The sequence below is a fragment of the Balaenoptera ricei genome, chromosome 8, assembly GCF_028023285.1.
Source record: "Balaenoptera ricei isolate mBalRic1 chromosome 8, mBalRic1.hap2, whole genome shotgun sequence".
Classification (NCBI taxonomy): Eukaryota; Metazoa; Chordata; class Mammalia; order Artiodactyla; family Balaenopteridae; genus Balaenoptera; species Balaenoptera ricei.
Window position 1 is genome coordinate 46,789,095 of NC_082646.1, and position 27,833 is coordinate 46,816,927.

The 27,833-nt window shown below is 36.3% G+C and overlaps 1 protein-coding gene across 1 annotated transcript in view; it reads right to left on the reverse strand.

The window, feature by feature from the left end:
- Nucleotides 1-27,833, reverse strand: part of TYR (tyrosinase) — a 107,425-nt gene that overhangs the window by 40,929 nt on the left and 38,663 nt on the right. The window contains exon 3 of the mRNA XM_059929417.1: nt 5,441-5,588. Within this exon, the coding sequence (XP_059785400.1) occupies nt 5,441-5,588 (148 nt within the window). The remainder of the gene's footprint in view (nt 1-5,440; nt 5,589-27,833) is intronic.

The window sequence follows — 27,833 nt, forward strand, 5'->3', positions numbered from 1 at the left end:
TGGAATTCTTTTTTAAAAAAATATTTATTGACTCATTTAAAGATAAACAATGACTATCTTTATTAACACTGCATGTTAATAACATCTTAATGTTATAATGAAATTAGTGCATATCTTGTGGAGCCCCTAAAATCTGTCTTAAAGTGCCAGTGTGTTCCAGGATATGAAGGAGCCAATGAAGGATGAAATTTGGAAAGTGAATTTTATTTGACCTGGTTTATAATACCTAAGTTTGAAAAATAAGTTATAAAATTTGTTAAAAACCTTAAAATATTCTCAATTTTGAGGGCCTTACTGACTTGGCTTACCTACTTACTGACTTTTTATTTATTTATTTATTTACTTACTGATTGACTGACTGATATATTGCTTATGGCCCTTGCCTACAATATAAAGGATTTTTTTTTTTTTTTTTTGCTTTTTAGATAGCAGATATTTTCTGTCTAACGAGAATAATTTCCTGAGCTTTTTGTTGCCTGTATTATACTCTTGACTGTTTAAGAAAGAAAAAAAGAGCAAAGGTTTCTTGTTCCTCACTTAGAAAAGAACTAAGGTTCTTTACAATCCTGTTACCTTCTTTTCTTTTAACTTTAAAATGCTTTATTGACACTTTCATTAAAAATATAATGAAATATTATTTCTCAGGCACTCATAATCTTACTTAATCGTGTCCAAGTTTCCTCTGACAACTTCTTTGATTTTGCCTTGCCCAAATCAGATCCTAAATATAGAAAAAGTGACATAAATCTTGTAGAATATCTTTTAAATTACCTTTGTGATTTCTGGAAAATGACAAAGGTTTGTTATTTCACCTTACAAAGAGAGAGATGCTAGAAATACTTAGGTTCATTTATTAGTTACCATTGATGAGTAACATGGGAAGAGTACTCAAATAAGAAGAGCTACTCAGCCTTCCCTAGGTTAAATTTGTATAAGTAAATTTTTGTTAAGTTAATTTTTTTCTAAATTGTATGCTTTATGAAAAGTTCTTAGAGATTCATCAATGCCCTCACTGTCCATATCACATTTCTATTTATCAAAGTCCTGATGGTGCACTATCTGATATTAGGCAACAACTGTATAGTGTTACCACTCATAATTTCAGTTATTTAAAAATGTTAAGTAGGTCACAACCATACTTATCTCTCTTTTTAAGACTTTTTTAAAAAGAGATGTTTTAGGCTTACAACAAAATTATAGGAAGATACAGAGATTTCCTAATATCCCCTTCCCCCCCACACGCATAACCTCCCCCTTATCATCATCCCCCAGCAGAATGGTGCATCCGTTATAACTGATGAACCTACGATGTCCTATCATAGTCACCTAAAATCCATAGGTTACCTTAGGGTTCATTCCTGGTGTTATACATTCTATGCATTTGGACAAATGTATAATGACATATCCATCATTATGCCATCACACAGTTTTTTCACTGCCCTAAAAATTCTTTATGTTCTGCCTATTCATTCCTCATGCCCTCAACCCTGACAACTGATCATTTTATAATCTCCACAGTTTTGCTTTTACCAGAATGCTATATAGTTGGAATCATGCAATATATAACTTTTCAGATTGGCTTCTTTTACTTAGTAATATATATTTAAGTTTTTTTCATGTTTTTTCATGGCTTGATAGCTCATTTCTCTTTAGTACTGAATAATATCCCATTGTCTGGATGTACCACCATTTATTTATCCACTTACATACTGAAGGACGTTTTGCTTGCCTCCAAGTTTTGGAAATTATAAAGTTGTTATATACATCCATGTGCAGGGTTTTGTGTGGACATAGGTTTTCAGCTCCTTTGTGTAAATACCAAGGAGCGTGATTACTGGATCGTATGGTAAGAATATGTTTAGTTTTATAAGAAGCTGCCAAACTGTCTTCCAAATTGGTTGCACCATTTTGCATTTCCACCAGCAATGAATGAGAGTTCCTGTAGCTCCACATCTTCACCAGCATTTGATGTTGTCAGATGCTTCCAGTTTTGGCCATTCGTATGTAATTTAAGCTCTTCCTTCTCTGGATTCATATACCTCTTACACTTCTTTTATAGACAGTGCTACATTGCTATGTTGGCTTTTTTTTTTTTTTTCCTTTTCTGTCTTTTTTGAAGAACTATAAGCATCTGGAAGTCATTCATACCAATAAATTAAAAAGGCATGGTACCTGGCACGGGATCTAGAATATAGAAGAAACTTAAAATGTTTGATGAATGAATGAATTTTTAATGAAAATGAATTATCCTCTGTCTCAGAGCAGTCAGAAGGAAAACTCGTCTTTGCATTTTCCAAGGAATTCTCCACAGTGGTTAGGAACATGTCTCTGTAGTAAGACTGCATTGTTTAACTCTCAACTCCACCCTTTACTAGTTGTGTAACCTTGGGACAGTTACTGAACTTCTCCAACTCTCTTTTTTAATCTAGAACATTACAGACTTGTTGGTGTGAATTAAATGAAATAAAACTTGTAAAGAGTTTATAACAGTGCCTAGCACATAGTAAAAACTAAATACATATTATCTTTTAAAATCATTGTATTAGATCCATTCTCTGATTTTTCCTTTTTTTTTACTTAAAAGTAGTAGAGATAATTGAAATTACTTTATGTCTTTATTTGCCCAACAATGGCACATTTTGGTGGTGAGCTAACTGGCCACTGGACTCATCACTTTCTCGGCATATGAGACTTGAGGCATATTTCCTTATTTTGGACCCTAAGCTTCATTTTCTTCTTCAGTTCATATTTTGAGCTTGTGCTTGGTTTCAATGAGGTAAGAGTTATGTTCCCAATCCTTGAATATCCATTCTTGTCTTGTAGGCCTGCTGCTCTTCAGGGCTCAGCTCATATATCATCCTTTTTATGTAGCTTTCCAAGAATGTCTCCTATGACTATGTGTGAATTATAATGTACTATAGTTGTTTACTTGTTTGTATTTCCCACTAGACTAATCTTTTTCAAGCCAGTGATCTCGTCTCATTATTCTGTTTAATCAGTGCCTAAAACAAGGTCTAATGGTCTAGACCTTGCTAAATCTAAAACATGCTAAATCTTAAAACATGTTTATAGCATTGAATGATTTGTGTTTTACAAGACTTGCAAAACGTTTTTTTTAGTTAAAATGATTTCTCTGCAGTTTCCTTTGTAGCTATGATAAATGTAACTTGCTAAGGTTGTTTTCAATCATTTATTCATTTGATAGAAATGTATTACACATCTACTAATTACAAGCTAAAGAAAACATTGTGAGAAAAGCAAATAGAATTCAAGGCGTGGGTCCCACCATTAAGTGGCTCAGAGATTAGTCATAGAGACAAAGCACAAATAATCAGTAAGGAAAGCACATAATCAATAAGAATGATATAAATGATGTGTCCAAAATAAGAAGTAGAGAGAGAAAGTGATGTGAGTTAACAGATGGGAGCAGCGGTATGCCCGCCATTATTTTAACAACCAGCTCTCTCAGAGTGAAAGCCCTGATTTGTAGCACTTGCCAGTTTCCTGATGTAAATACTCCTACCAATACTGGTTTCAAGCTACAGCCTGAGGTCACTGAATGCAAAGTTGGGAAAATATGTACATAATTCAATCTTGCTAGCCAATTTGGGCTGGCTCCAACACACCCTTGGATGAGAGAAATGGTTTTAGATAGGCATGGTCATTCTTCATGGAAGAGCTAAAAATTGAAACAGTCTTGAAGATTATATAGAAATTACATAAATCAAGGAAAATATGTTCCAGATTTGGAGACTGGTAAATGCAATAAATAGAAGCAACAATGGATGTGAAATATTCAGGCAAATGTACTCAGCACATAGTAGGTGCTCAATAAATATATTTGTGAATAACTGAACAACAGTGAAAAGACCATCTGATTGAAGAAATGCATCTCTATAAGAAGAGACTTGAGAGGAAAGCTCAGATGCCACAGTACTTTGTGGCAATCCGCAGGTCTCTATCCTTCTTTATAATGATGCTTTTTCCTCCCTCTCCATCCCCAGAATCTTCATCAGCTTGCCTACAAGGGCTGAATGAGAAACTACTTTGACATTTGCTTATTATTTTTGAGTTACTTTAATAATCATGCAGGTATCTAGTAGTAAGATAGGATTAATAGAGATTTCTAAGAAAGAGAAAATTTTAATTTTCAAAGGTGGGAGAGTGGCTTCTAAAAGCTGTATATCTTTGTAATAGCTTTATTTCTATTTAAAAAATGCCTCCAGACATTGAATTAAATTATAGCATTTTCTATAAATATAGATATAGGTGGGCTAGATAAAGATGAACCTTTTTCTCTTACCTGGCATATAAATATGGAATTCTCTGGTTTGGCAGGGGTCAGGAAACTTCCTCTGTAAAGGGCCAGGGACTAAATATTTTCTATTTTGTGCACTATATGGTCTTGGTTCAACTTGGCCACTGTAGCGTGAAAGCAGCCATAGACAATATGTAGATGAATGATTGTGGTTGTGTTCTAATAAAACTTTATTTACTAATAAGGTAGGAGACAGATTTGGCCTATAAGCCATAGTTTGCATATTCCTTGTCTGGGGCATCAAGGTATCTAGGAAATCTAGCTTCTTTAAAGTTCATGGGATGGCACTAAAGGTCAAAAAAATGCCAAAAATTCACAAAGACAATATGATATAAAAATGACTCAGTAAACAGAGTTCAGTCTATCTGCTCTGGTAAGATGTTTTCCCCCACAATCTTCCTCCCTCCCTGATGTATAGTTTTGGTGGTTTTGATGTTATATTGTTATCATAATTTTGGTGCTTATATACTTTCTTAAAAACTAATTTCTAAATAAAACTTGACTTGAGATATTATTTAATTCTTATAATATTAGAGTTGCCAAGAAGGCAATAAAAACCTGCCTAATAATCTTCCAGGCTAATAGTCACTTAGTTATTTGATATTATGTCCATGTTCCTGAAACATGAGTGAGGTGGAGATAGTGATAACTTCTTCAGCCACTCATCCATTGATGGACAATTATGTTGTTTCCATATCTTGGTTATTGTAGATAATGCTGCTATGAAAATGGGGGGTGTCCTTTTCAAGTTAGCGGTTTTGTTTCCTTTGGATATATTCCCAGAACTGGAATTGCCAGATCATTTGGCAGTTTTATTTTTAATTTTTTGAGAATCCTCCATGTTGTTTTCCACAGTGGCTATACCAGTTTACAATTTCACCAATAGCACACAAGGTTTCCCTTTTCTGCACATCCAGGATAGCATTTATCTCTTGTCTTTTTGATGATGGCCATTCTAACAAGCATGAGGTACTATCTCATTTTGGTTTTAATTTGTGTTTCCCTAATGACTAGTGATGGTGTGCATATCTTTATGTGCCTGTTGGCTTTTTGTATATCTTCTTGCCATCCGCTACATTTAAAACCAATAAGCACATAATTTATGAAGAAGTGCCAACCAACCTGTCAACAAATGCATGATGAAGAAGGAAAATGGGATCGTTGGCAGATCCCGGTACTTGGGACATCGTTCCATTCATGTAGATGTGCAAGGCATTGTGCATACTGCTTTGTGAGGCATCTGCTATCCCAGTAAGTGGACTAGCAAATCCTGTTGGCAAAAAGAAAATTGGAAAAAAAAATTAGTTTGTCTTAATGATTGAAAATCTAAATGATTTTCTCATTTGGTTTACAACTACAATTGAAAACCTGATTCAAAGTAATAACATCAACCATAAAATTCATTCTGTATTGGGATTCTGTACATTCTAGATGCCCAGTGAGTATTTAATAAATCTTTGTAGAGTTGAATGGTGTCGATCTGGTCACAACGGATTGATTAACCAATGGAATAGGCTGAACCAGTCTGTGTTCCATTCTGTTGCTTCTGCCTATTATTCCTCCTTTAGATCCTGAAAAGTAGTAAAACCTTTTTATAATAATCGGCACAGTCACTCTCACTTCAGTCTGTAACAGCACGTAGAAACAGATCTTTCCAGCCTTTATGTGTCCCCTTGCTTTCCAGTTCTGGTGGTTACTTTTAATTTTTGTTTCTGGATCCAGAGAAAACATGAAATTTGTGACCTTTGACATTACAATTCATCTTCAACTGTCTAGAAGACATCAGGTAATGTGTTTTATTTTGCAAAATATTTATTTCAGAGTTAAGCAGGACTCCATTAAATGGCTCCATTCATTGTAAAAGGAATAGTAATTATAATAAGAATTATTATTTTCTGAATGTTAATTGAGCTATTGCTTTTTGTGACATAAGTCCTTCAGCCTTTATAGCAACTCTGTTGATTAGAAATTATCCCCATTGAAAAAAAGAGAAAAGTGAGGCTCAGGCAAGTTCTGAGTTTCCCAAGCCTACACAGGTCGTGGTTGAGTTGGGATTTTAACCCATATCAATTAGACTTCAACATCTGAGCTCTTGATATTTTGTGTTCTTTCCCACATACTCCCAGGGAAGAGGTAGAGTATGATATCATTTCAGAGTCCATTCAGGGAAAACACAAAACATAAGTAGAACTCAGATTCAGAGCCAGACAAAGAAGTAGGAATAACAGAGTTAAACTGTAAGTAGGAGCCAAGTTGAGGGACTATGGCCAAGGACATGCTGAATTTCAAAATCCAGAAATATAAGAAAACAGAAACTGTAAGATTATAACTTTTTTAAAAAAGGTAGGATAGAAACAGTGCAGGCATTAGGGCTTGGGCAGAGGAAATCTAGCTTCATTTCATACAATTAGGATTATTTTGTGTCAACTTCATTTTTAAAGTGCAGCTCTTCACTTTCGCATTTGAAGCTTTGTGCTCTCCCACCATTGTGGCTCATAGTATTTCTGCCGCCTCAGCTGATGATTTTTTTTCCCTCCTTTTGAGCTTTATGTACTCATTCTCTGAAACCATACCAAGCCCCATTCCCTCTGGAACCATAGCCCAAGAACATACACTTATCTCCCCTCTGAAATCTCTTGTCTATGAAAACTTTTATGATCGTATATACATGGCACTTACTATGTGCAGGAATTTTTCTAAAAACTTAACATGATTAATTTCATGTAATCTTCACAATGATTCTACAGCTTATCTTCATAATTTCCATTATACACATTTGGATAAAGCAGTTTAGAGAGCTTAAGTAACTTGTCTAAGATTAAAACGATTAAGATTAAAAATAAGAGAAGGCTGGAACACCAGTGTGTTTTATTCCAGAGCTTAAGCTCTTGAATGAACTGGTATACTGTCTTTCTTATTAGCAATAAGTCATATCATGGAGGGAAAAGATCTGTAGAACAATGGTCTTTAAGCTTTTATCTTTGAGTAGCACCAAATGAAAGTTTTAAAACCAAGTTTTCTGTATGCTCTCACATATTTTTAAGTAGATTCTAAGTTGCTTTAATCATAATTGTATATAGTTTCAGAGGATAAAAGTTCAGGGATAGATGTTGCAAATAGTATAAATTTTAAAGTAAAAATTTATTATCACTTTATAAAAATGTATGCACATTAAATGATCTGATACTTATCAACATCCATATCAAAAGTACCTAAACAAACTCTTCTATTATAGTCTAAAATGTTATAGGATTTCCTTTTTCACTTGATCTCATGTTTTTATTCTATTTTCTTACAAAATTATACCTAAATGTTATATGTTATTCTTGAAATGTTTTTTTAAAAAACTCATCAGCCTATCATACTTTTCTACAACAAAATAGGTATAAAAATTAAAATTACTTTTTAAAAACTTCATGAGACCATTAATATAATCTGGATTGTTATCATTATGTTTTTTAGTAATACACAATTTATTAGAATGACATAAACATTAAATATTTTACAAAATAAGCTATTAAATATAAAAAGTAAAATTTTATTGAAAATGTATTTCTTAATAATATTTGTGAAAGATTGTTAATTAAAATTTATTTTATGTATCCATGGATGAATATTACTCATTGATAGAAAAGATAAGGCTCAGCATATTTTCTATTCTAAATTTTAAAAAGTAATTCACAGTCCTGAGAAACTTTATTCTCATAAAAAACTAGATGGTAATGAAAAGATTTTTGTAGGAATTTCACTTAATTACTTGAACTCCTTTTTTAGTTATATATGCCAAAAATGACATAACTGATTCAGTATCAAAATAATCTGATCCGTCAGTGACAACACAATCAAGAATTCTTTGATGAAAGCAATCTTATAATTTATGGATCTATTTACAAAGGACCCAAATTTCAAGACATTTGCTACCTAGTCATTAAAGTCATTCACTTCAGCGACAATGGCACCAATATTTTGAGTTCTCCACTGCTTTGGTACCTTGTAAGTTTTTACCCCTTCTGTGAGTGCATAGTGATGAGAATGGATCCAGTTTAGGTGAGAGGTATGACTTTCTTCTGAAAAGTCGAAGGGAGATTGTGAAAGGGGAGGTGGTAAAGAAGAACATTCAGGAGGCTTCTCATTCAGATTCATTTTAGAAAACAATAGATGGGAGGAAGATCTGGAAATAAATTTCTTTAAAACTCTCTGTGCCATGTACACTTTAGAGAGTCTTAGCGAACCTATAGTAATGTCTATCCCAATTTGAAGATACTGCTGAATAGAAATGATTTTTAGAGCTAAGCAACCTGGGTTTAACCTGGGTTTAAATTCTGTGTTACTCAGTGAAAGTACCTTTGTCAAGTTATATTTTGTGAGCCTCAGTTTCTTCATTGGTAAGAGAGGGAATAATTAATGCCCATCTCTCGTATTCTGATGAGGACTTTTTTGATAACAGGTGTGATGCATCTAGTATAGAATCTGGCACAAAATGAGGGCTTCCTGAGTAATCGCTATCATTTCTCTAAGCTTGTTGCATTTGATAAATGGGTGCCTATCATGAGAGCTGCTAGCCAAGAAGATGGGACACTCCAACTGCAGAAAAGCCTCTTTTGCCACAAATCTCCACCACCAGGGTCCATCCTAGTACCAGACACTTCTCTCCTCTTGAACTCCATTTCTCTGCAGAAACCTGCCTGCTGCTTGCCCTCAGCCAACAATAGATGCTTCGGGGTGATTCTGGAAACTAGAATTGCTATTCTAAGAGTGTTTTCAGCAGGGCTAGTGTTTCTTTACTCACTTCTTTTGCTAACTTTCCAGATGTTGCACCTAGGAAAGTCCCCAATGTTATTATGAAGGATATGTGAATAAGAAGCACATGGGGGAGAGACCTTCAGGATGGCAGAGGAGTGAGACGTGGAGATCGCCTTCCTGCCCACAGATACATCAGAAATACATCTACATGTGAAACAACACCTATAGAACACCTACTGAACGCTGGCAGAAGATCTCAGACTTCCCAAAAGGCAAGAAACTCCCCACGTACCTGGGTAGGGCAAAAGAAAAAAGAAAAAACAGAGACAAAAGAATAGGGATGGGACCTGCACCAGTGGGAGGGAGCTGTGAAGGAGGAAAGGTTTCCACACACTAGAAGCCCCTTCGCGGGCAGAGACTGCAGGTGGCAGAGGGGGGAAGCTTTGGAGTCATGGAGGAGAGCGCAGCAACAGGGGTGCGGAGGGCAAAGTGGAGAGGTTCCTGCACGAGGATTGGTGCTGACCTGCACTCACCAGCCCGAGAGGCTTGTCTGCTCACTTGCCGGGGTGAGTCTGGGCTGGGAGCTGAGGCTCTGGCTTCGGAGGTCAGATCCAAGGGAGAGGACTGGGGTTGGCTGCGTGAACACAGCCTGAAGGGGGCTAGTGTGCCACAGCTAGCCGGGAGGGAGTCCGGGAAAAAGTCTGGAGCTGCCAAAGAGGCAAGAGACCATCGTTTTAGGGTGTGTGAGGAGAGGGGATTAAGAGTGCCGCCTAAATGAGCTCCAGAGATGGGCGTGAGCCGCGGCTATGAGCGCGGACCCCAGAGACGGGCATGAGACGCTAAGGCTGCTGCCGCCACCACCAAGAAGCCTGTGTGCAAGCACAAGTCACTATCCACAACGCCCCTCACGGGAGCCAGTGCAGCCCGCCACTGCCAGGGTCCCATGATCCAGGGATAACTTTCCCAGGATAACACACAGCACGCCTCAGGCAGGTGCAACGTCACGCCGGCCTCTGCAGCTGCAGGCTCGCCCCGCATCCGTAACCCTCCATCCCCCTGGCCTGAGTGAGCCAGAGCCCCCGAATCAGCTGTTCCTTTAACCCCGTCGTGTCTGAGAGAAGAACAGACACCCTCAGGTGACCTACACACAGAGGCGGGTCCAAATCCAAAGCTGAACCCCAGGAACTGTGCGAACAAAGAAGAGAAAGGGAAATTTCTCCCAGCAGCCTCAGAACAGTGGATTAAATCTCCACAATCAACTTGATGTACTCTGCATATGTGGAATACCTGAATAGAAAATGAATCATCCCAAAATTGAGGCGGTGGACTTTGGGAGCAACAATATATACTTTTTTTTTCCTTTTTCTCTTGTTGTGAGTGTGTATGTGTATGCTTTTGTCTGTATAGCTTCGGTTTTACCATTTTTCCTACGGTTCTGTCTGTCCATTTTCTTTTTTGTTTTTTTAGGTATCATTTTTAGTGCTTATTATCATTCATGGATTTGTGTTTTGGTTTGGTTGTTCTCTTCTTTCCTTCCTTCTTTCTTTTTTTCCTCTTTTTTAATTACTTTTTAATTTTTTAAAAATAATTCTTATTCTTCTTCTTATTTTTTTTTTAGAGAGAGTATCTGATGTGGACCATATCTAAATTTATTTATTTATTTATTTATGGCTGTGTTGGGTCTTCATTTCTGTGCAAGGGCTTTCTCTAGTTGTGGCAAGCAGGGGCCACTCTTCATCGCGGTGTGCGGGCCTCTCACTATCACAGCCTCTCTTGTTGCGGAGCACAGGCTCCAGACGCGCAGGCTCAGTAATTGTGGCTCGCGGGCCCAGCTGCTCTGCAGCATGGGGGATCCTCCCAGACCAGGGCTCGAACCCGTGTCCCCTGCATTGGCAGGCAGATTCTCAACCACTGCGCCACCAGGGAAGCCCCCAATAATTAATTTTTATTTTAATAACTTTTATTTTAATAACTTTATTTTATTTTATTTTATTTTTGTCTTTCTTTCATTTTTCTCCCTTTTCTTCTGAGCCGTGTGGCTGACAGGGCCTTGGTGCTTCAGCCGGGTGTTAGGCCTGTGCCTCTGAGGTAGAAGAGCTGAGTAGGACATTGGTCAACCAGAGACCTCCCAACTCCACGTAATATTAAACAGCGAAAGCTCTCCCAGAGATCTCCATCTCAACACTAAGACCCAGCTCCACTCAATGACAAGCAAGCTACAGTGCTGGACACCCTATGCCAAACAACTAGCAAGACAGGAACACAACCACACCTATTAGCAGAGAGGCTGCCTAAAATCATAATAAGGTCACAGACACCCCAAAACACACCACCGGACATGTTCCTGCCCACCAGAAAGACAAGATCCAGCCTCATCCTCCAGAACACAGGCACTAGTCCCCTCCACCAGGAAGTCTACACAACCCACTGAACAAACCTTAGCCACTGGAGGCAGACACCAAAAACAAAGGGAGCTACAAGCCTGCAGCCTGTGAAAAAGAGAACCCAAATACAGTAAGTTAAGCAAAATGAGAAGACAGAGAAATACACAGCAGATGAAAGAGCAAGGTAAAAACCCACCAGACCAAACAAATGAAGAGGAAATAGGCAGTCTACCTGAAAAAGAATTCAGAGTAATGATAGTAAAGATGATCTAAAATCTTGAAAATAGAATGGAGAAAATACAAGAAACGTTTAATAAGGACCTAGAAGAACTAAAGAGCAAACAAACAATGATGACGAACACAATAAATGAAATTAAAAATTCTCTAGAAGGAAACAATAGCAGAATAACTGAGACAGAAGAACGGATAAGTGACCTGGAAGATAAATTAGTGGAAATAACTACTGCAGAGCAGAATAAAGAAAAAAGAATGAAATGAATTGAGGACAGTCTCAGAGACCTCAGGGACAACATTAAATGCACCAACATTCAAATTATTAGGGTCCCAGAAGTAGAAGAGAAAAAGAAAGGGAGACAGAGAAAATATTTGAAGAGATTATAGTTGAAAACTTCCTTAATATGGGAAAGGAAATAGTTAATCAAGTCCAGGAAGTGCAGAGAGTCCCATACAGGGTAAACTAAAGGAGAAACACACCAAAACACATATTAATCAAGCTATCAGAAATTAAATACAAAGAAAAAATACTAAAAGGAGTAAAGGAGAAACAACAAATAACATACAAGGGAATCCCCATTAGGTTAACAGCTGATCTTTCAGCAGAAACTCTGCAAGTCAGAAGGCAGTGGCAGCATATATTTAAAGTGGTGAAAGGGAAAAACCTACAACCAAGATTCCTCTACCCAGCAAGGATCTCATTCAGATTGGACGGAGAAATTAAAATCTTTACAGACAAGCAAAAGCTAAGAGAATTCAGCACCACCAAACCAGCTTTACAACACATGCTAAAGGAATTTCTCTAGGCAGGAAACACAAGAGAAGGAAAAGACCTACAGTAACAAACGTAAAACAATAAAAAAAATGGTAATAGGAACACACATATTGATAATTACCTTAAATGTAAATGGATTAAATGCTCCAACCAAAAGACATAGACTGGCTGAATGGATACAAAAACAAGAGCCGTATATATGCTGTCTACAAGAGACCCACTTCAGACCTAAGGACACATACAGACTGAAAGTGAGGGGATGGAAAAAGATATTCCATGCAAATAGAAATCAAAAGAAAGCTGGAGTAGCAATTATCAGGCAAAATAGACTTCAAAATAAATACTACAACAAGAGACACATAAGGACACTACATAATGATCAAGGGAGCAATCCAAGAAGAAGATATAACAATTGTATATATTTATGCTCCCAACATAGGGACACCTCAATACATAAGGTAAATGCTAACAACCATAAAAGGGGAAATCGACAGTAACGCAATAATAGCAGGGGACTTTAACACCCCACTTTCACCAATGGACAGACCAACCAAATTGAAAATAAATAAGGAAACACAAGCTTTAGATGATACATTAAACAAGATGGACTTAATTGATATTTACAGGACATTCCACCCAAAAACAACAGAATACACATTTTTCTCAAGTGCTCTTGGAACATTCTCCAGGATAGATCGTATCTTGGGTAACAAAACAAGCCTTGGTAAATTTAAGAAAATTGAAATCGTATCATGTATCTTTCCTGACCAAGTATCTTTCCTGGTCAATTACAGGAAAAAATCTGTAAAAAATACAAATACATGGAGGCTAAACAATACACTACTTAATAACCAAGAGATCACTGAAGAAATCAAAGAGCTAATCAAAAAATACCTAGAAACAAATGACAATGAAAACACAATGACCCAAAACCTATGGAATGCAGCAAAAGTGGTTCTAAGAGGGAAGTTTTTAGCAATACAAGCCTACCTCAAGAAACAAGAAACATCTCAAATAAACAACCTAAACTTACACCTAAAGCAATTACAGAAAGAAGAACAAAAATACCCCAAAGTTAGCAGAAGGAAAGAAATCATAATGATTAGATCAGAAATAAATGAAAAAGAAATGAAGGAAACAATAGCAAAGATCAGTAAAACTAAAAGCTGGTTCTTTGAGAAGATAAACAAAATTGATAAACCATTATCCAGACTCATAAAGAAAAAAAGGGAGAAGATTCAAATCAATAGAATTAGAAACGAAAAACGAGAAGTAACAATTGACACTGCAGAAATACAAAGGATCATGAGAGATTACAAGCAACTATATGCCAATAAAATGGACAACCTGGAAGAAATGGACAAATTTTTAGAAAAGCACAACCTTCTAAGACCGAACCAGGAAGAAAGAGAAAATATAAGCTGAGCAATCACAAGCCCTGAAATTAAGACTGTGATTAAAAATCTTCCAACAAACAAAAGCCCAGGACCAGATGGCTTCACAGGTGAATTCTTTCAAACATTTAGAGAAGAGCTAACACCTATCCTTCTCAAAATCATCCAAAATATAGCAGATGGAGGAACACTCCCAAACTCATTCTGCTAGGCCATCACACTGATACCAAAACCAGACAAAGGTGTCACAAAGAAAGAAAACTACAGGCCAATATCACTGATGAACATAGATGCAAAAATCCTCAACAAAATACTAGCAAACAGAATCCAACAGCACATTAAAAAGATCATACACCGTGATCAAGTGAGGTTTTCCCCAGGAATGCAAGGATTCTTCAATATATGCAAATCAATCAATGTGATACACCATATTAACAAACTGAAGGATTAAAAACCATATGATCATCTCAATACATGCAGAAAAACCTTTCGACAAAATTCAACATCCATTTATGACAAAAAAAAAAAACCCTCCAGAAAGTAGGCATAGAGGGAACTTACCTCAACATAAAAAAGGCCATGTATGACAAACCCACAGCCAACATCATTTTCAGTGGTGGAAAACTGAAACCATTTCCACTAAGATCAGGACAAGGCAAGGTTGCCCACTCTCACCACTATTATTTAACATAGTTTTGGAAATTTTAGCCACAGCAATCAGAGAAGAAAAAAAAAATAAAAGGAATCCAAATCAGAAAAGAAGATGTAAAGCTGTCACTGTTTGCAGATGACATGATACTATATATAGAGAATCCTAAAGACGCTACCAGAAAACTACTAGAGCTAATCAATGAATTTGGTAAAGTAGCAAGATACAAAATTAATGCACAGAAATCTCTTGCATTCCTCTACACTAATGATGAAAAATCTGAAAGAGAAATTAAGGAAACACTCCCATTTACCATTGCAACACAAAGAATAAAATACCTAGGAATAAACCTACCTAAGGAGACAAAAGACCTGTATGCAGAAAACTGTAAGGTACTAATGAAAGAAATTAAAGATGATAGGAACAGATGGAGAGATATACCATGTTTCTGGATTGGAAGAATCAACATTGTGAAAATGACTATACTACCCAAAGCAATCTACAGGTTCAGTGCAATCCCTATCAAACTACCACTGGCATTTTTCACAGAACTAGAACAAAAAATTTCACACTTTGTATGGAAACACAAAAGACCCCGAATAGGCAAAGCAATCTTGAGAAAAAACGGAGCTGGAGGAATCAGGCTCCTGGACTTCAGACTATATACTACAAAGCTACAGGAATCAAGACAGTATGATACTGGCAGAGAAACAGAAATATAGATCAATGGAACAGCATAGAAAGCCCAGAGATAAACCCACGCACATATGGTCACCTTATCTTTGATGAAGGAGGCAAGAATATACAATGGAGATAAGACAGTCTCTTCAATAAGTGGTGCTGGGAAAACTGGACAGCTACATGTAAAATAATGAAATTAGAACACTGCCTAACACTATAAACAAAAATAAACTCAAAATGGATTGAAGACCTAAATGTAAGGCCAGACACTATAAAACTCTTAGTGGAAAACATAGGCAGAACACTCTATGACATAAATCACAGCAAGATCCTTTTTGACCCATCTCCTAGAGAAATGGAAATAAAAACAAATGGGACCTAATGAAACTTAAAAGCTTTTGCACAGCAAAGGAAACCATAAACAAGACAAAAAGACAACCCTCAGAATGGGAGGAAATATTTGCAAATGAAGCACATGACAAAGGATTAATCTCCAAAATATACAAGCAGCTCATGCAGCTCAATATAAAAATAACAAACAACCCAATCCCCAAATTGGCAGAATACCTAAATAGACATTTCTCCAAAGAAGATATACAGACTGCCAACAAACACATGAAAGGATGCTCAACATCATTAATCATTAGAGAAATGCAAATCAAAACCACAATGAGGTATCACCTCACACCAGTCAGAATGGCCAGCATCAAAAAATCTACACACAATAAATGCTGGAGAGGGTATGGAGAAAAGGGAACCCTCTTGCACTGTTGGTGGGAATGTAAATTGATATAGCCACTATGGAGAACAGTATGGAGGTTCCTCAAAAAACTAAAAATAGAGCTACCATACGACCCAGCAATCCCACTACTCGACATATACCCTGAGAAAACCACAATTCGAGAAGAGTCATGTACCACAATGTTCATTGCAACTCCATTTACAATAGCCAGGACATGGAAGCAACCTAAGTGTCCATCAACAGATGAATGGATAAAGAAGATGTGGCACATATATACAATGGAATATTACTCAGCCATAAAAAGAAACGAAACTGAGTTATTTGTAGTGAGGTGGATGGACCTAGAGTCTGTCATACAGAGTGAAGTAATTCAGAAAGAGAAAAACAAATACTGTATGCTAACACATATATATGGAATCTAAGAAAAAAAAAAAAAGGTCATGAAGAACCTAGGGGTAATACAGGAATAAAGACACAGACCTACTAGAGAATGGACTTGAGGATATGGTGAGGGGGAAGGGTAAGCTGTGACAAAGTGAGAGAGTGGCATGGACATATATACACTACCAAACATAAAATAGATAGCTTGTGGGAAGCAGCCGCATAGCACAGGGAGATCAGCTCGGTGCTTTGTGACCACCTAGAGGGGTGGTATAGGGAGGGTAGGAGGGAGGGAGACGCAAGAGGGAAGAGATATGGGAACATATGTATATGTATAACTGATTCACTTTGTTATAAAGCAGAAACTAACACACCATTGTAAAGCAATTATCCTCCAATAAAGATGTTAAATAAATAAATAAATAAATAACAAATACCATATGCTGACAGACATATATGGAATCTTTTAAAAAAATTTGGTTATGAAGAACCGAGGGGCAGGACAGGAATAAAGAGGCAGATGTAGAGAATGGACTTGAGGACATGGGGAGGGGGAAGGGTAGGCTGGGATAAAGTGAGAGAGTGGCATTGACATATATACACTACCAAATGTAAAATAGCTAGCTAGTGGGAAGCAGCCGCATAGCACAGGGAGATCAGCTCGGTGCTTTGCGACCACCTAGAGGGTGGGATAGGGAGGGAGACGCAAAAGGGAGGAGATATGCGGATATATGTATATGTATAGCTGATTCACTTTGTTATAAAGCAGAAACTAGCATACCATTGTAAAGCAATTATACTCCAATAAAGATGTTAAAAAAAAAATAGCGCATGGGGTTTGTCAGAACACATTGTGTTATGTGCTCAGGAATAGTTCAAAGGTACACGTTGGACAAATAGCCGACCTCTTTGTGATGTACCAGATTGTTAATATAGACAATCTGATTATATTAACAATTTTTAATGAACTATGTATATCTTGTCTCTTAAAATAGACTGGAAATGCCTCAGAAGCAGAGACCAAAGACTTTGCTTTGATTTTCCACAGTCAAAAACAGAGCCTTGCATATCTTTGTATTTAAAAGAAAAGTAAATATAAAATACTTCTCGATGTGCCATATATATATATATATATATATATATATATATATATATACACACACACACACACACACACAATGGAATACTATCCAGCCATAAAAAGAAAACGAAATTTTGCCATTTGCAGCAACATGGATGTACTTGGAGGGCATAATGCTAAGTGAAATAAGTCACACAGAGAAAGCCAAATACTGTATGATATCACTTATATGTGGAATCTGAAAAAAAATACAAGCTAGTGAATATAACAAGGAAGAAGCAGACACAGATATAGAGGACAAACTAGTGGTTACCAGTGGGGAGAGGGGAGGAGGGAGGGCCAACATAGGGGTAGTGGAATAAGTGGTACAAACTATTAGGTATAAAATAAGCTACAAGGATATATTTTACAACATGGGGAATAAAGCCAATATTTTATAATAACTATAAATGGAGGATAACCTTTAAAAGTTGTGAATCACTATATTGTACACTTGTAACTTATATAATATGGTACAGAAAATATACTTCAATTTTTAAAAAAGGATTGAAAAAAATACTTCTCAATCCTTCACTAATACCATGCTATAAAGATTGCGAGTAGGAAAGATAACATTTCTTTCCATAAAATCTACAAGGGACCTTTAAAGAGCTCTACTCTGCTGCTTGTTAAGTGACAAAATAAAGAAAATGTCATGGATGTGAATAATGTAAAAATGTGAATAAATTATTTTCTATTTTACTTCTTGACACAATTCATTTTTTGGCTGGTAAATCACCTTGAAAAAATAGAAATGACTACACCAACATCAGTAGTTTCTCTTGCTGAGATTTTATTCCCTTTTGGAAGCACAAGTCAAAAAGGAAATTCTAGGCACAAATAATAATAATTTCTACATCAAACTTTTCAAATGTCTTTCATGTACATGATCTCATTTGAATCCCAGGGCTACTTGTGCTATGAATATTATCATTGTCCTAATTTTACAGTGAGAAGACTTAAGTATATAGAAGTTAAAAAACACACTTAAATTCAAGCTAGAAACTGAGGCAATCAAGGAATTGACCATGGCTCTGATCGATTTCAAATCCCATACTCTTTTCTGTACACTAGAGTGGGGTAGTGTTTATACTGACTTGCTGACACATCTTGGAAACCTCCTTTTATTATGCACTATGAAATGAATTTAGTGACTTGCTATTTTCATCCATTGAATATCAGCAAGGCGCAGAATGCATTATTGGGTCTCTCTTGTCCAAGGATTCCCCACAGATGGAAAGTCTAATAAGCCAGCAGGGACCTTGTTAGCAGTCACAGATGCCAAAATGGCTCAGAGTTCTTTGTGAAGGGCAGTGACAGTTGCCCAAATTACACTGTGTTATGCCTTCAAGACTGTGTGCTACATTCCTATGGGAAATTAATAAACATAGTTTCAGGCTGATGATAAAAATAGGAAACTTCAACTTGTCCCTCCATTTCTTTTTCTCTTTCATTTCTTACCAATAGCACTCTGGAGACTTTTTGTATTTGTTTGTTTGTTTGTTTTTAATATTGATGCCTATCTCTGACCCCTGGAGATCCAGATTTAATTGGTACAGAGTGGGGCTCAGACACTTGGAATTTTAAAAACACCTGAGGTGATTCTAATGTGTAACCAGGGTTGAAATTCACTGATGTAGGCAAAACTGCTCTCTATCTCTAAACTTGAACTTGCACTTTAAAAATTTTACCTCTGAATATATTATTTCCTTCACCTGAAATGTTCTCTCCTATATTCTGACAGTCTAAAAATGTTTCTTTCTTTAAAATTCCACATCATGAACTTCTGCCTTGAAATATTTTCCTATTGATAACTGCTCCAACGTGTATCCTTGAAAATGATGTTTAAAATCATTGAGCAACTACTACATGGCAGGCACTGGGTAGGCATTTTCACATATATCATCTTTTTAAATTCAGAATACTCCTTTCTAGGAAACTGGGCTATATAGTTGTTGCACTTTATCATGCCTGTTGGAGTTTGAAATGTGAAAAAGTACATGGTTAAATCTTCAGAACAGAGTACATTTAATTTATTTGATTTAATTTTAAGTGCAATTCTAACTTATTTTAACATTTCATAGAGTTTCAGGGACATAACTGGAGAAAAGAAACCTAAAAGAAGATAGAAAAATGTACATTGATGCATCTAAAGATTGAAGAGAAGGGACTGTTAGGCCCCCTGGCTATATTCCCTCTAATTCACTATCCTAATGTGCAACTTTATTCTGGAACTATGAAGTGCATATCCTCACAAGGTTACACACAATGATTTTATTGTATTTAATGGCTGAGTACTTTTTAAAAGCTTGTAATTTAAGCTACTTGCAGCAGAAATATAATATTGCAGATCAAAAAAGATCCTTGGATCTAAGCAAGTCCCTAGGTGTAATGGAAGCCTTAACTTTCACTCCACCTTCAAGGTCTCTCAAATAAAGTGCTAGCTCTACAGCCATAGATGTAATTAATTAGCATTTATGTTTATTAGAGAATACTTTTAATTTGACTCAGGAAATTCCTTCAACTACTGGGAACAAAGCAATGAAGCAAATACTGTGGTGGGTGATCATTTCTTATCATATAATTATTAGATGCATATAATCACAAATGCTCCACAAGTTACATGGTTTTCAAAAGTGTGGTCCCAGAGCCTGTAAATTTGTTAGAAATGCAAATACTCTAGCCCTACCAAAAACTACTGAATCAGAAAGTCACTGAGATTCATCATTTCTGTTAACAAGTCTTCCACGTGATTCTAACGCACACTAAAGTTTGCATTAGAGAATCACTGCTCTATTTTCATTGTTTGCCCAAAGACAATGGTGAATTAGTCAAAATTATAGTCATCTCCATAAACTCAATGAAAAAGAACAGAATTATTTCATGTGTTATCACTTGAAATTGTTTATTATTTTAAACATCAGACTAATTTCTCCTCTTGGTAACATCAATGTTTGTGTTTGTGTTTGTGTGTATAAAGAACATGATGTGTAATTACATGCTAAATACACAGTATATACATGATTTACACCATCCAGTGATTTTTTTCAACATTTCTTAAATCTTATTTCCAGTTTATAAACACATCTGTAAAGTGATCTTACACATTCAGAATAATGGCCCATTCTTCATTTAAAATTTGTCTGAAACTTGTTTTAAGGTAAAACTTTATAATGGCTTTCTATATTCTAAGATTAGATTTGTGCATTTGGGAAGAGTCAGGAGTCAAAGCAGAGTCATTTAGTTCACTAAATTGCACAGACTGAACCAAGCAAAGATCTTTAAAGACAAAGTGTTATTCAAGCTATATTCTCTTCCCTGCTCTTACTTATGACTGAATTGATAGTACTTGCTACAGTTGGTATATTTCACTAGGTGTGCTAAATCTTTGATAATATATTAATATTAATGCTAACTATTTTTGAAGCAAAAGTAGGGTCACCAACCATCTTAGTCCCTGTTTGCCCCAGACTGTTCTGATTTTAGCCCTGAAAGCCATGGGTCCTAGGTAGAGCCAGCTTCATAAGCATGCAACTGAGTGTTCCCCACCCAGACCTGCCCATACGTGGTTTAGTGCTTTGCTGTTGCTATCTTGAAATTTTTAATAATTTTTGAACAAGCTGTTTCATGTTTCCATTTTGTGCTAGACGCTGAAAATTATATAGTTCATCCTAGTTCTGGGAAACTCCATAGTCCTGGGAAAACAAGGATGGTTAGTCACCCTGCAAAAATTCTATATAACATCCCTTCATTGGCTTGATTTGATAGGGCATTTCTATCATACACAAGTCTATTAAATCATTTAAATGTGTCCTACAAGCTCATTCATGTCTTTGCTTTTTAATTAGACAAGATCATTTAATGATATTTTCATATGCAAGTCACAGATTGTCTCTATATCCATAATTTTCCATAATGAATATTATAACATATTTGCATTACACGTTATATTTCACAAAGCACTTTCTGGCACATTTTTTCATCTGACATTCCCAGTAGTGTACTAACAAAATATTAGCCAGACCTCAGAGGGAAAATGGGGTTGGTAGTGGAGAAAATGTTGATTTGTGGCATCTGTCAATTTCCATAGTGTAAATATTCCCATGATTATTAATTTCAAAGTGCCAACTTGTTGTCATTGAGTAAAGGGTTGGGAAAAGACACTGTCAACTCTCAGAGCAGATATGAGTCAGCACACCTTTGGATGTTCCTCACATAAAGGAGATAGAGTAAATATCAACATGCTTATACTACAAATAAAGATACTGAAATTGGGAATCTAGATGACATTAAAAGTCACATGTCTTCTGAGTGGCTAATTCCAAAACTGTATCAATCATCTCATTCCAAATCCCATGTTTTTCCCCTTTTGCCATTCTGTTTTTCTTATCTCTCATGTCTATAAATTTGTATATAGTGGTTATTGCTGTGAATGTATAAGAGCGCACATATGCATGGATTTAAAAAATTAACATCAAATAAAGTTAGCTACAGGGAAGCATAATTAATAAAGATTCTACTTATATTAAATTAAGGGTAATTATTTTTTAAATGCTTTGATTAAAATCACTTGAAAATATGTTTGAATTGTTCACAGGTGTGTTTGCATTCATCAACCTTCAATTTCAAATATGGTATTCCCTATGCTAACAGATTACAAAGCTTCAACTTCACAGTTTAATTATAAATGGAAATATGATTCATACATTTTCTTATTTCTCTTTGTTACAACTTAATTATCACTTGGCAACAAAGATTACTGCTATTACTACACTCTCAACTCCTGAGTAGTAGGCATTAGGCTGTTTTATTACATCCTTACAGAACTTAATCCTCATAGTAACTCTGTAAAGAGGATACAATTAAAGCAATTTTCAGCTGGTGAAACTAATGCTCAGAAAGGCTAGGCAGTTTATCCAAGGTCATTCAACTGGTAGGTGGTGAAGCCAAGATTTGGGCTAATTATCTACCAATTTCTGCTCTCAATCATTCTGTTACACTCTCTTAGCTGGTGTAGAGCTATTAATTGTACTAAAATATAAAATCATTAAGACGACAACAGATCTTCTTTTTAACTACAACAACACCCTTGTTTCCCTTAATTGTTTTTATGAAAAGAGATGAAAAACTACTGAGGCATCTTATCCAGCCCAGCTTTCTATAATATACTCTTTCAGGGTAGAGAAGGCCCTTAATATTATGGAGGTTCTCACTCTCCATCTTCTTTTGGATGAGTACCTTATAAGCTTCCTATCACAGGACTTCAAATGCATGAAGTCAGCAGGATCAATCAGATTCCTGTCATAAAACACAGAGAAGGTTGAAATTCTTTGGTAATGCCACCAATATATAAGGCCAGAGGTTTACCCAATGTTTGTCTCTGTCAAATTCCCTTACTGAATGTCAAAAGTTTGTAGAATATAGATATAATTGCATCTCAAAGTTTACTTTTATGAGTCTTCTAAGTAGAAAGTACTATCCTTTTGTTACACTTTGGATATCAGCTCAATTTAGGACTAATGCTTCTCTGAAATATTTTTAACCACTGGAGGTCTCAAATACGGTCTACTCCATTGTTTAGAATTTGGTTTCTATATGGAGCTAGAAAATTAGACTACACATTGATATGCAAGACAGTGACTTTATTATTTAATGAAAATTTTCCATTACAAAGACTGTTCTAAGTCATTTACAGATATCTGTAAAGATCATGTAATCTTTATAACAACACATGAGGTAGGTATTTTGATTACACTCACTTTGTAAATGAAGGATTTCAAGATAGGTTAAAGTGACCAAAAGTCATCCAGTTAGTAAGTGATAGTATCAGGATTTTAACCCAGGTAATCTGACTGTTAACCACTACTCTCTGTTTCCTCTGAAACTTTCTCTATTTGGAAGACCTGAGGACATGACAGACCCTGGTGATCTAATTTTTCTACCTATTAGCTGTGTGACCTTGTCAAGTTATTTAAATTCTCTGAATCTCAGTTCCTTCATCCATGGGTATAAGAATAAATATGTTATAAGATATTTGAGAGGAGTAATTTTTTTCACATCCTTATTGGAGTATAATTGCTTTACAATGGTGTGTTAGTTTCTGCTTTATAGCAAAGTGAATCAGCTATACATATACATGTATCCCCATATCTCCTCCCTCTTGCTTCTCCTTCCTACCCTCCTTATCCCACCCATCTAGGTGGTTGCAAAGCACTGAGTTGATCTCCCTGTGCTATGCAGCTGCTTCCCACTAGCTAGCTATTTCACATTTGGTAATGTATATATGTCAATGCCACTCTCTCACTTTGTCCCAGCTTACCCTTCCTCCTCCCCGTGTCCTCAAGTCCATTTTCTACATCTGTGTCTTTATTTGTGTCCTGCCCCTAGGTTCTTCACAACCTTTTTTTTTTTTTTTTTCTTTTAGATTCCATACATATGTGTTAGCATACGGTATTTGTTTTTCTCTTTCTGACTTACTTCACTCTGTATGACAGGCTCTAGGTCCATTCACCTCACTACAAATAACTCAATTTCCTCTCTTTTTATGGCTGAGTAATATTCCATTGTATATATGTGCCACATCTTCTTTATCCATTCATCTGTCGATGGACACTTAGGTTGCTTCCATGTCCTGGCTATTGTAAACAGAGCTACAATGAACATTGTGGTACATGACTGTTTTTGAATGGTGGTTTTCTCAGGGAATATGCCCAGGAGTGGGATTGCTGGGTCGTATGGTAGTTCTCTTTTTAGTTTCTTAAGGAACCTCCATACTGTTCTGCATACTGGCTGTATCAATTTACATTCCTACCAACAATGCAAGAGGGTTCCCTTTTCTCCATACCCTCTCCATCATTTATTGTTTGTAGATTTTTTGATGATGGCCATTCTGACCGGTGTGAGGTGATACCACATTGTGGTTTTGATTTGCATTTCCCTAATGATTACTGATGTTGCGCATCCTTTCATGTGTTTGTTGGCAGTCTGTATATCTTCTTTGGAGAAATGTCTATTTAGGTCTTCTGCCCATTTTTGGATTGGTATATATGAAAAACCCACAGCCAACATCGTGCTCAATGGTGAAAAACTGAAACCATTTCCTCTAAGAGCAGGAACAAGACAAGGTTGCCCACTCACACCACTATTATTCAACATAGTTTTGGAAGTTTTAGCCACAGCAATCAGAGAAGAAAAAGAAATAAAAGAATTCAAATTGGAAAAGAAGAAACAAAACTGTCACTGTTTGCAGGTGACGTGATACTATACATAGAGAATCCTGAAGATGCCACCAGAAAACTACTAGAGCTAATCAATGAATTTGGTAAAGTAGCAGTATACAAAATTAATGCACAGAAATCTCTTGCATTCCTATGCACTAACAATGAAAAATCTGAAAGAGAAATTAAGGAAACGCTCCCATTTACCATTGCAACAAAAAGAATAAAATACCTAGGGATAAACCTACCTAAGGAGACAAAAGACTTGTATGCAGAAAACTATAAGACACTGATGAAAGAAATTAAAGACAATACAAACAGATGGAGAGATATACCATGTCCTTGGATTGGAAGAATCAACATTGTGAAATGACTCTACTACCCAAAGCAATCTACAGATTCAATGCAATCCCTATCAATCTACCAATGGCATTTTTCACAGAACTAGAAAAAATTTCACAATTTGTTTGGAAACACAAAAGACCCCAAATAGCCAAAGCAATCCTGAGAAAGAAAAACGGAGCTGGAGGAATCAGGTTCCCTGACATCAGACTATACTACAAAGTTACAGGAATCAAGACAGTGTTGTACTGGCACAAAAACAGAAATATAGATCAATGGAACAGGATAGAATGCCCAGAGATAAACCCACGCACATATGGTCACCTTATCTTTGATGAAGGAGGCAAGCATATACAGTGGAGAAAAGACAGCCTCTTCAATAAGTGGTGCTGGGAAAACTGGACAGGTACATGTAAAAGAATGAAATTAGAACACTCCCAACACCATACACAAAAATAAACTCAAAATGGATTAAAGACCTAAATGTAAGGCCAGACACTATCAAACTCTGAGAGTAAAACATAGGCAGAACACTCTATGACATAAATCACAGCAAGATCCTTTTTGACCCACCTCCTAGAGAAATGGAAATAAAAACAAAAATAAACAAATGGGACTTAATGAAACATAAAAGCTTTTGCACAGCAAAGGAAACCATAAACAAGATGAAAAGACAACCCACAGAATGGGAGAAAATATTTGCTAAGAAGCAACTGACAAAGGCTTAATCTCCAAAATATACAAGCAGCTCATGCAGCTCAATATCAAAGAGAGGAGTAATTAAGATAATGGATGTGGCAAGTTTTTAGGAACTGAAAAAGTAGGGCTACTGATGTCAGCAGTTGTTTTTTTTTTTTGTTTGTTTTTTGTTTTTTTGTTTTTTAAACATCTTTATTGAAGTATAATTGCCTTACAATGGTGTGTTAGCTTCTGCTTTATAACAAAGTGAATCAGTTATACATATACAATATGTTCCCATATCTCTTCCCTCTTGCATCTCCCTCCCTCCCACCCTCCCCATCCCACCCCTCTAGGTGGTCACAAAGCACCGAGCTGATCTCCCTGTGCTATGCGGCTGCTTCCCACTAGCTATCTATTTTACATTTGGTAGTGTATATATGTCCATGACACTCTCTCACCCTGTCACATCTCACCCCACCCCCTCCCCATATCCTCAAGTCCATTCTCTAGTAGGTCTGTGTCTTTATTCCCGTCTTGCCACTAGGTTCTTCATGGCTTTTTTTTCCCCTTAGATTCCGTATATATGTGTTAGCATACTGTATTTGTTTTTCTCTTTCTGACTTACTTCACTCTGTATGACAGACTCTAACTCCATCCACCTCATTACAAATACCTCCATTTCATTTCTTTTTATGGCTGAGTAATATTCCATTGTATATATGTGCCACATCTTCTTTATCCATTCATCTGTCGATGGACATTTAGGTTGCTTCCATGTCCTGGCTATTGTAAATAGAGCTGCAATGAACATTTTGGTACATGACTCTTTTTGACCTATGGTTTTCTCAGGGTATATGCCCAGTAGTGGGATTGCTGGATCGTATGGTAGTTCTATTTGTAGTTTTTTAAGGAACCTCCATACAGCAGTTGTTTTTAATTACAGGGACTCTCTGGGAATTTGCAAGACTATTTTATTTGGAAATTGGAAAGAATTTGTGCTTTTCCCCTTTTTCTTCTTTTGACTTTGCCTGACCTTTTCCAACTCATTCTTGCGGATATCAGATCTGCAGAATTTCTCTGACAATAAACACTCGGTTAGGTCCCTCTATTTAATAACACTTATAATTCCCTCTTTTTAATCATTTATTTCCTTTAGATATTAATTGCTTGTTCATGGTCCAGTTCTCAATTAGACTGTAAATTCCAAGAGAGAAAGATCTGCATTATATTCACTAGTTATTCCTAGTATATTGCAAAGTGCCTGCACACAGTAGATGCTTTATAAAAGTTTGTTCAATAAATAATTATGGAATATTTATTTCTCTTTCTAAGACATGTAACTCCAGTTGCTAGCATAATTTTAAAATCAATTAAGCTAAAATTTTTTGGAACATGCCCTTAATGTTCCAAGGTTTATGACTGAGTAAAATGGATCATGGCCCTGAATCTGGTTCTTATGCTTTTATTTAATAGGTGATTCTCTCAATATTCTCCTGATGGAGTAATTAATTACATATAGAGAAAGCCCTGAACAGCTTGTATGAAAAATAGTTATGGTGTTGCTCAGCATAAAGGAGATGATAATAGATGTTAGGAGAGAAGAGATAGGCAATTCTTCATTCAAACAAAGCATGTTAATGGAAATAATTATTCACCCATAAATCAAGGAATATATTTTGGGAGGTGTCATTGGAAAGAAAAATATGGAATGGCTAAGGAAAACAGAATTTCTTTGCTTTTTCATACTTGGTGGAAAATGAGATAAACAGGGAAAATATTATAGGAAAGGAAACAATGGCAAGTGAGAGAAAATCAATAATTTTTCTTAGCCAAGAATAGAGGCTTCAATGTAAGTGAAGCATCCTAGCCGAAAACTAAAGCTCCCAGCAATCGCTGGATCCTAGAGGGGAAAAAAAATTGAAAAGGCTCAAACAGAAAGACCTAACACACTTCCATTTAATATGTTCACAAAACCCATTTCCTCAAACTCCTTTATGCATAACCAAACTCATATTTAGATGTGGCCCTGTTAACGAATCGTAGACAGTGGAATGTGGGCAGAGGTAGATGGACCACCTCCAGGCTTGATCTGTATATTCCTCCTGTAGGACCCTCCAAACACTCTCTTCTCTTGTCTCCCAGAAGACGCAGAAGATCCATCAGAGAGCTGGG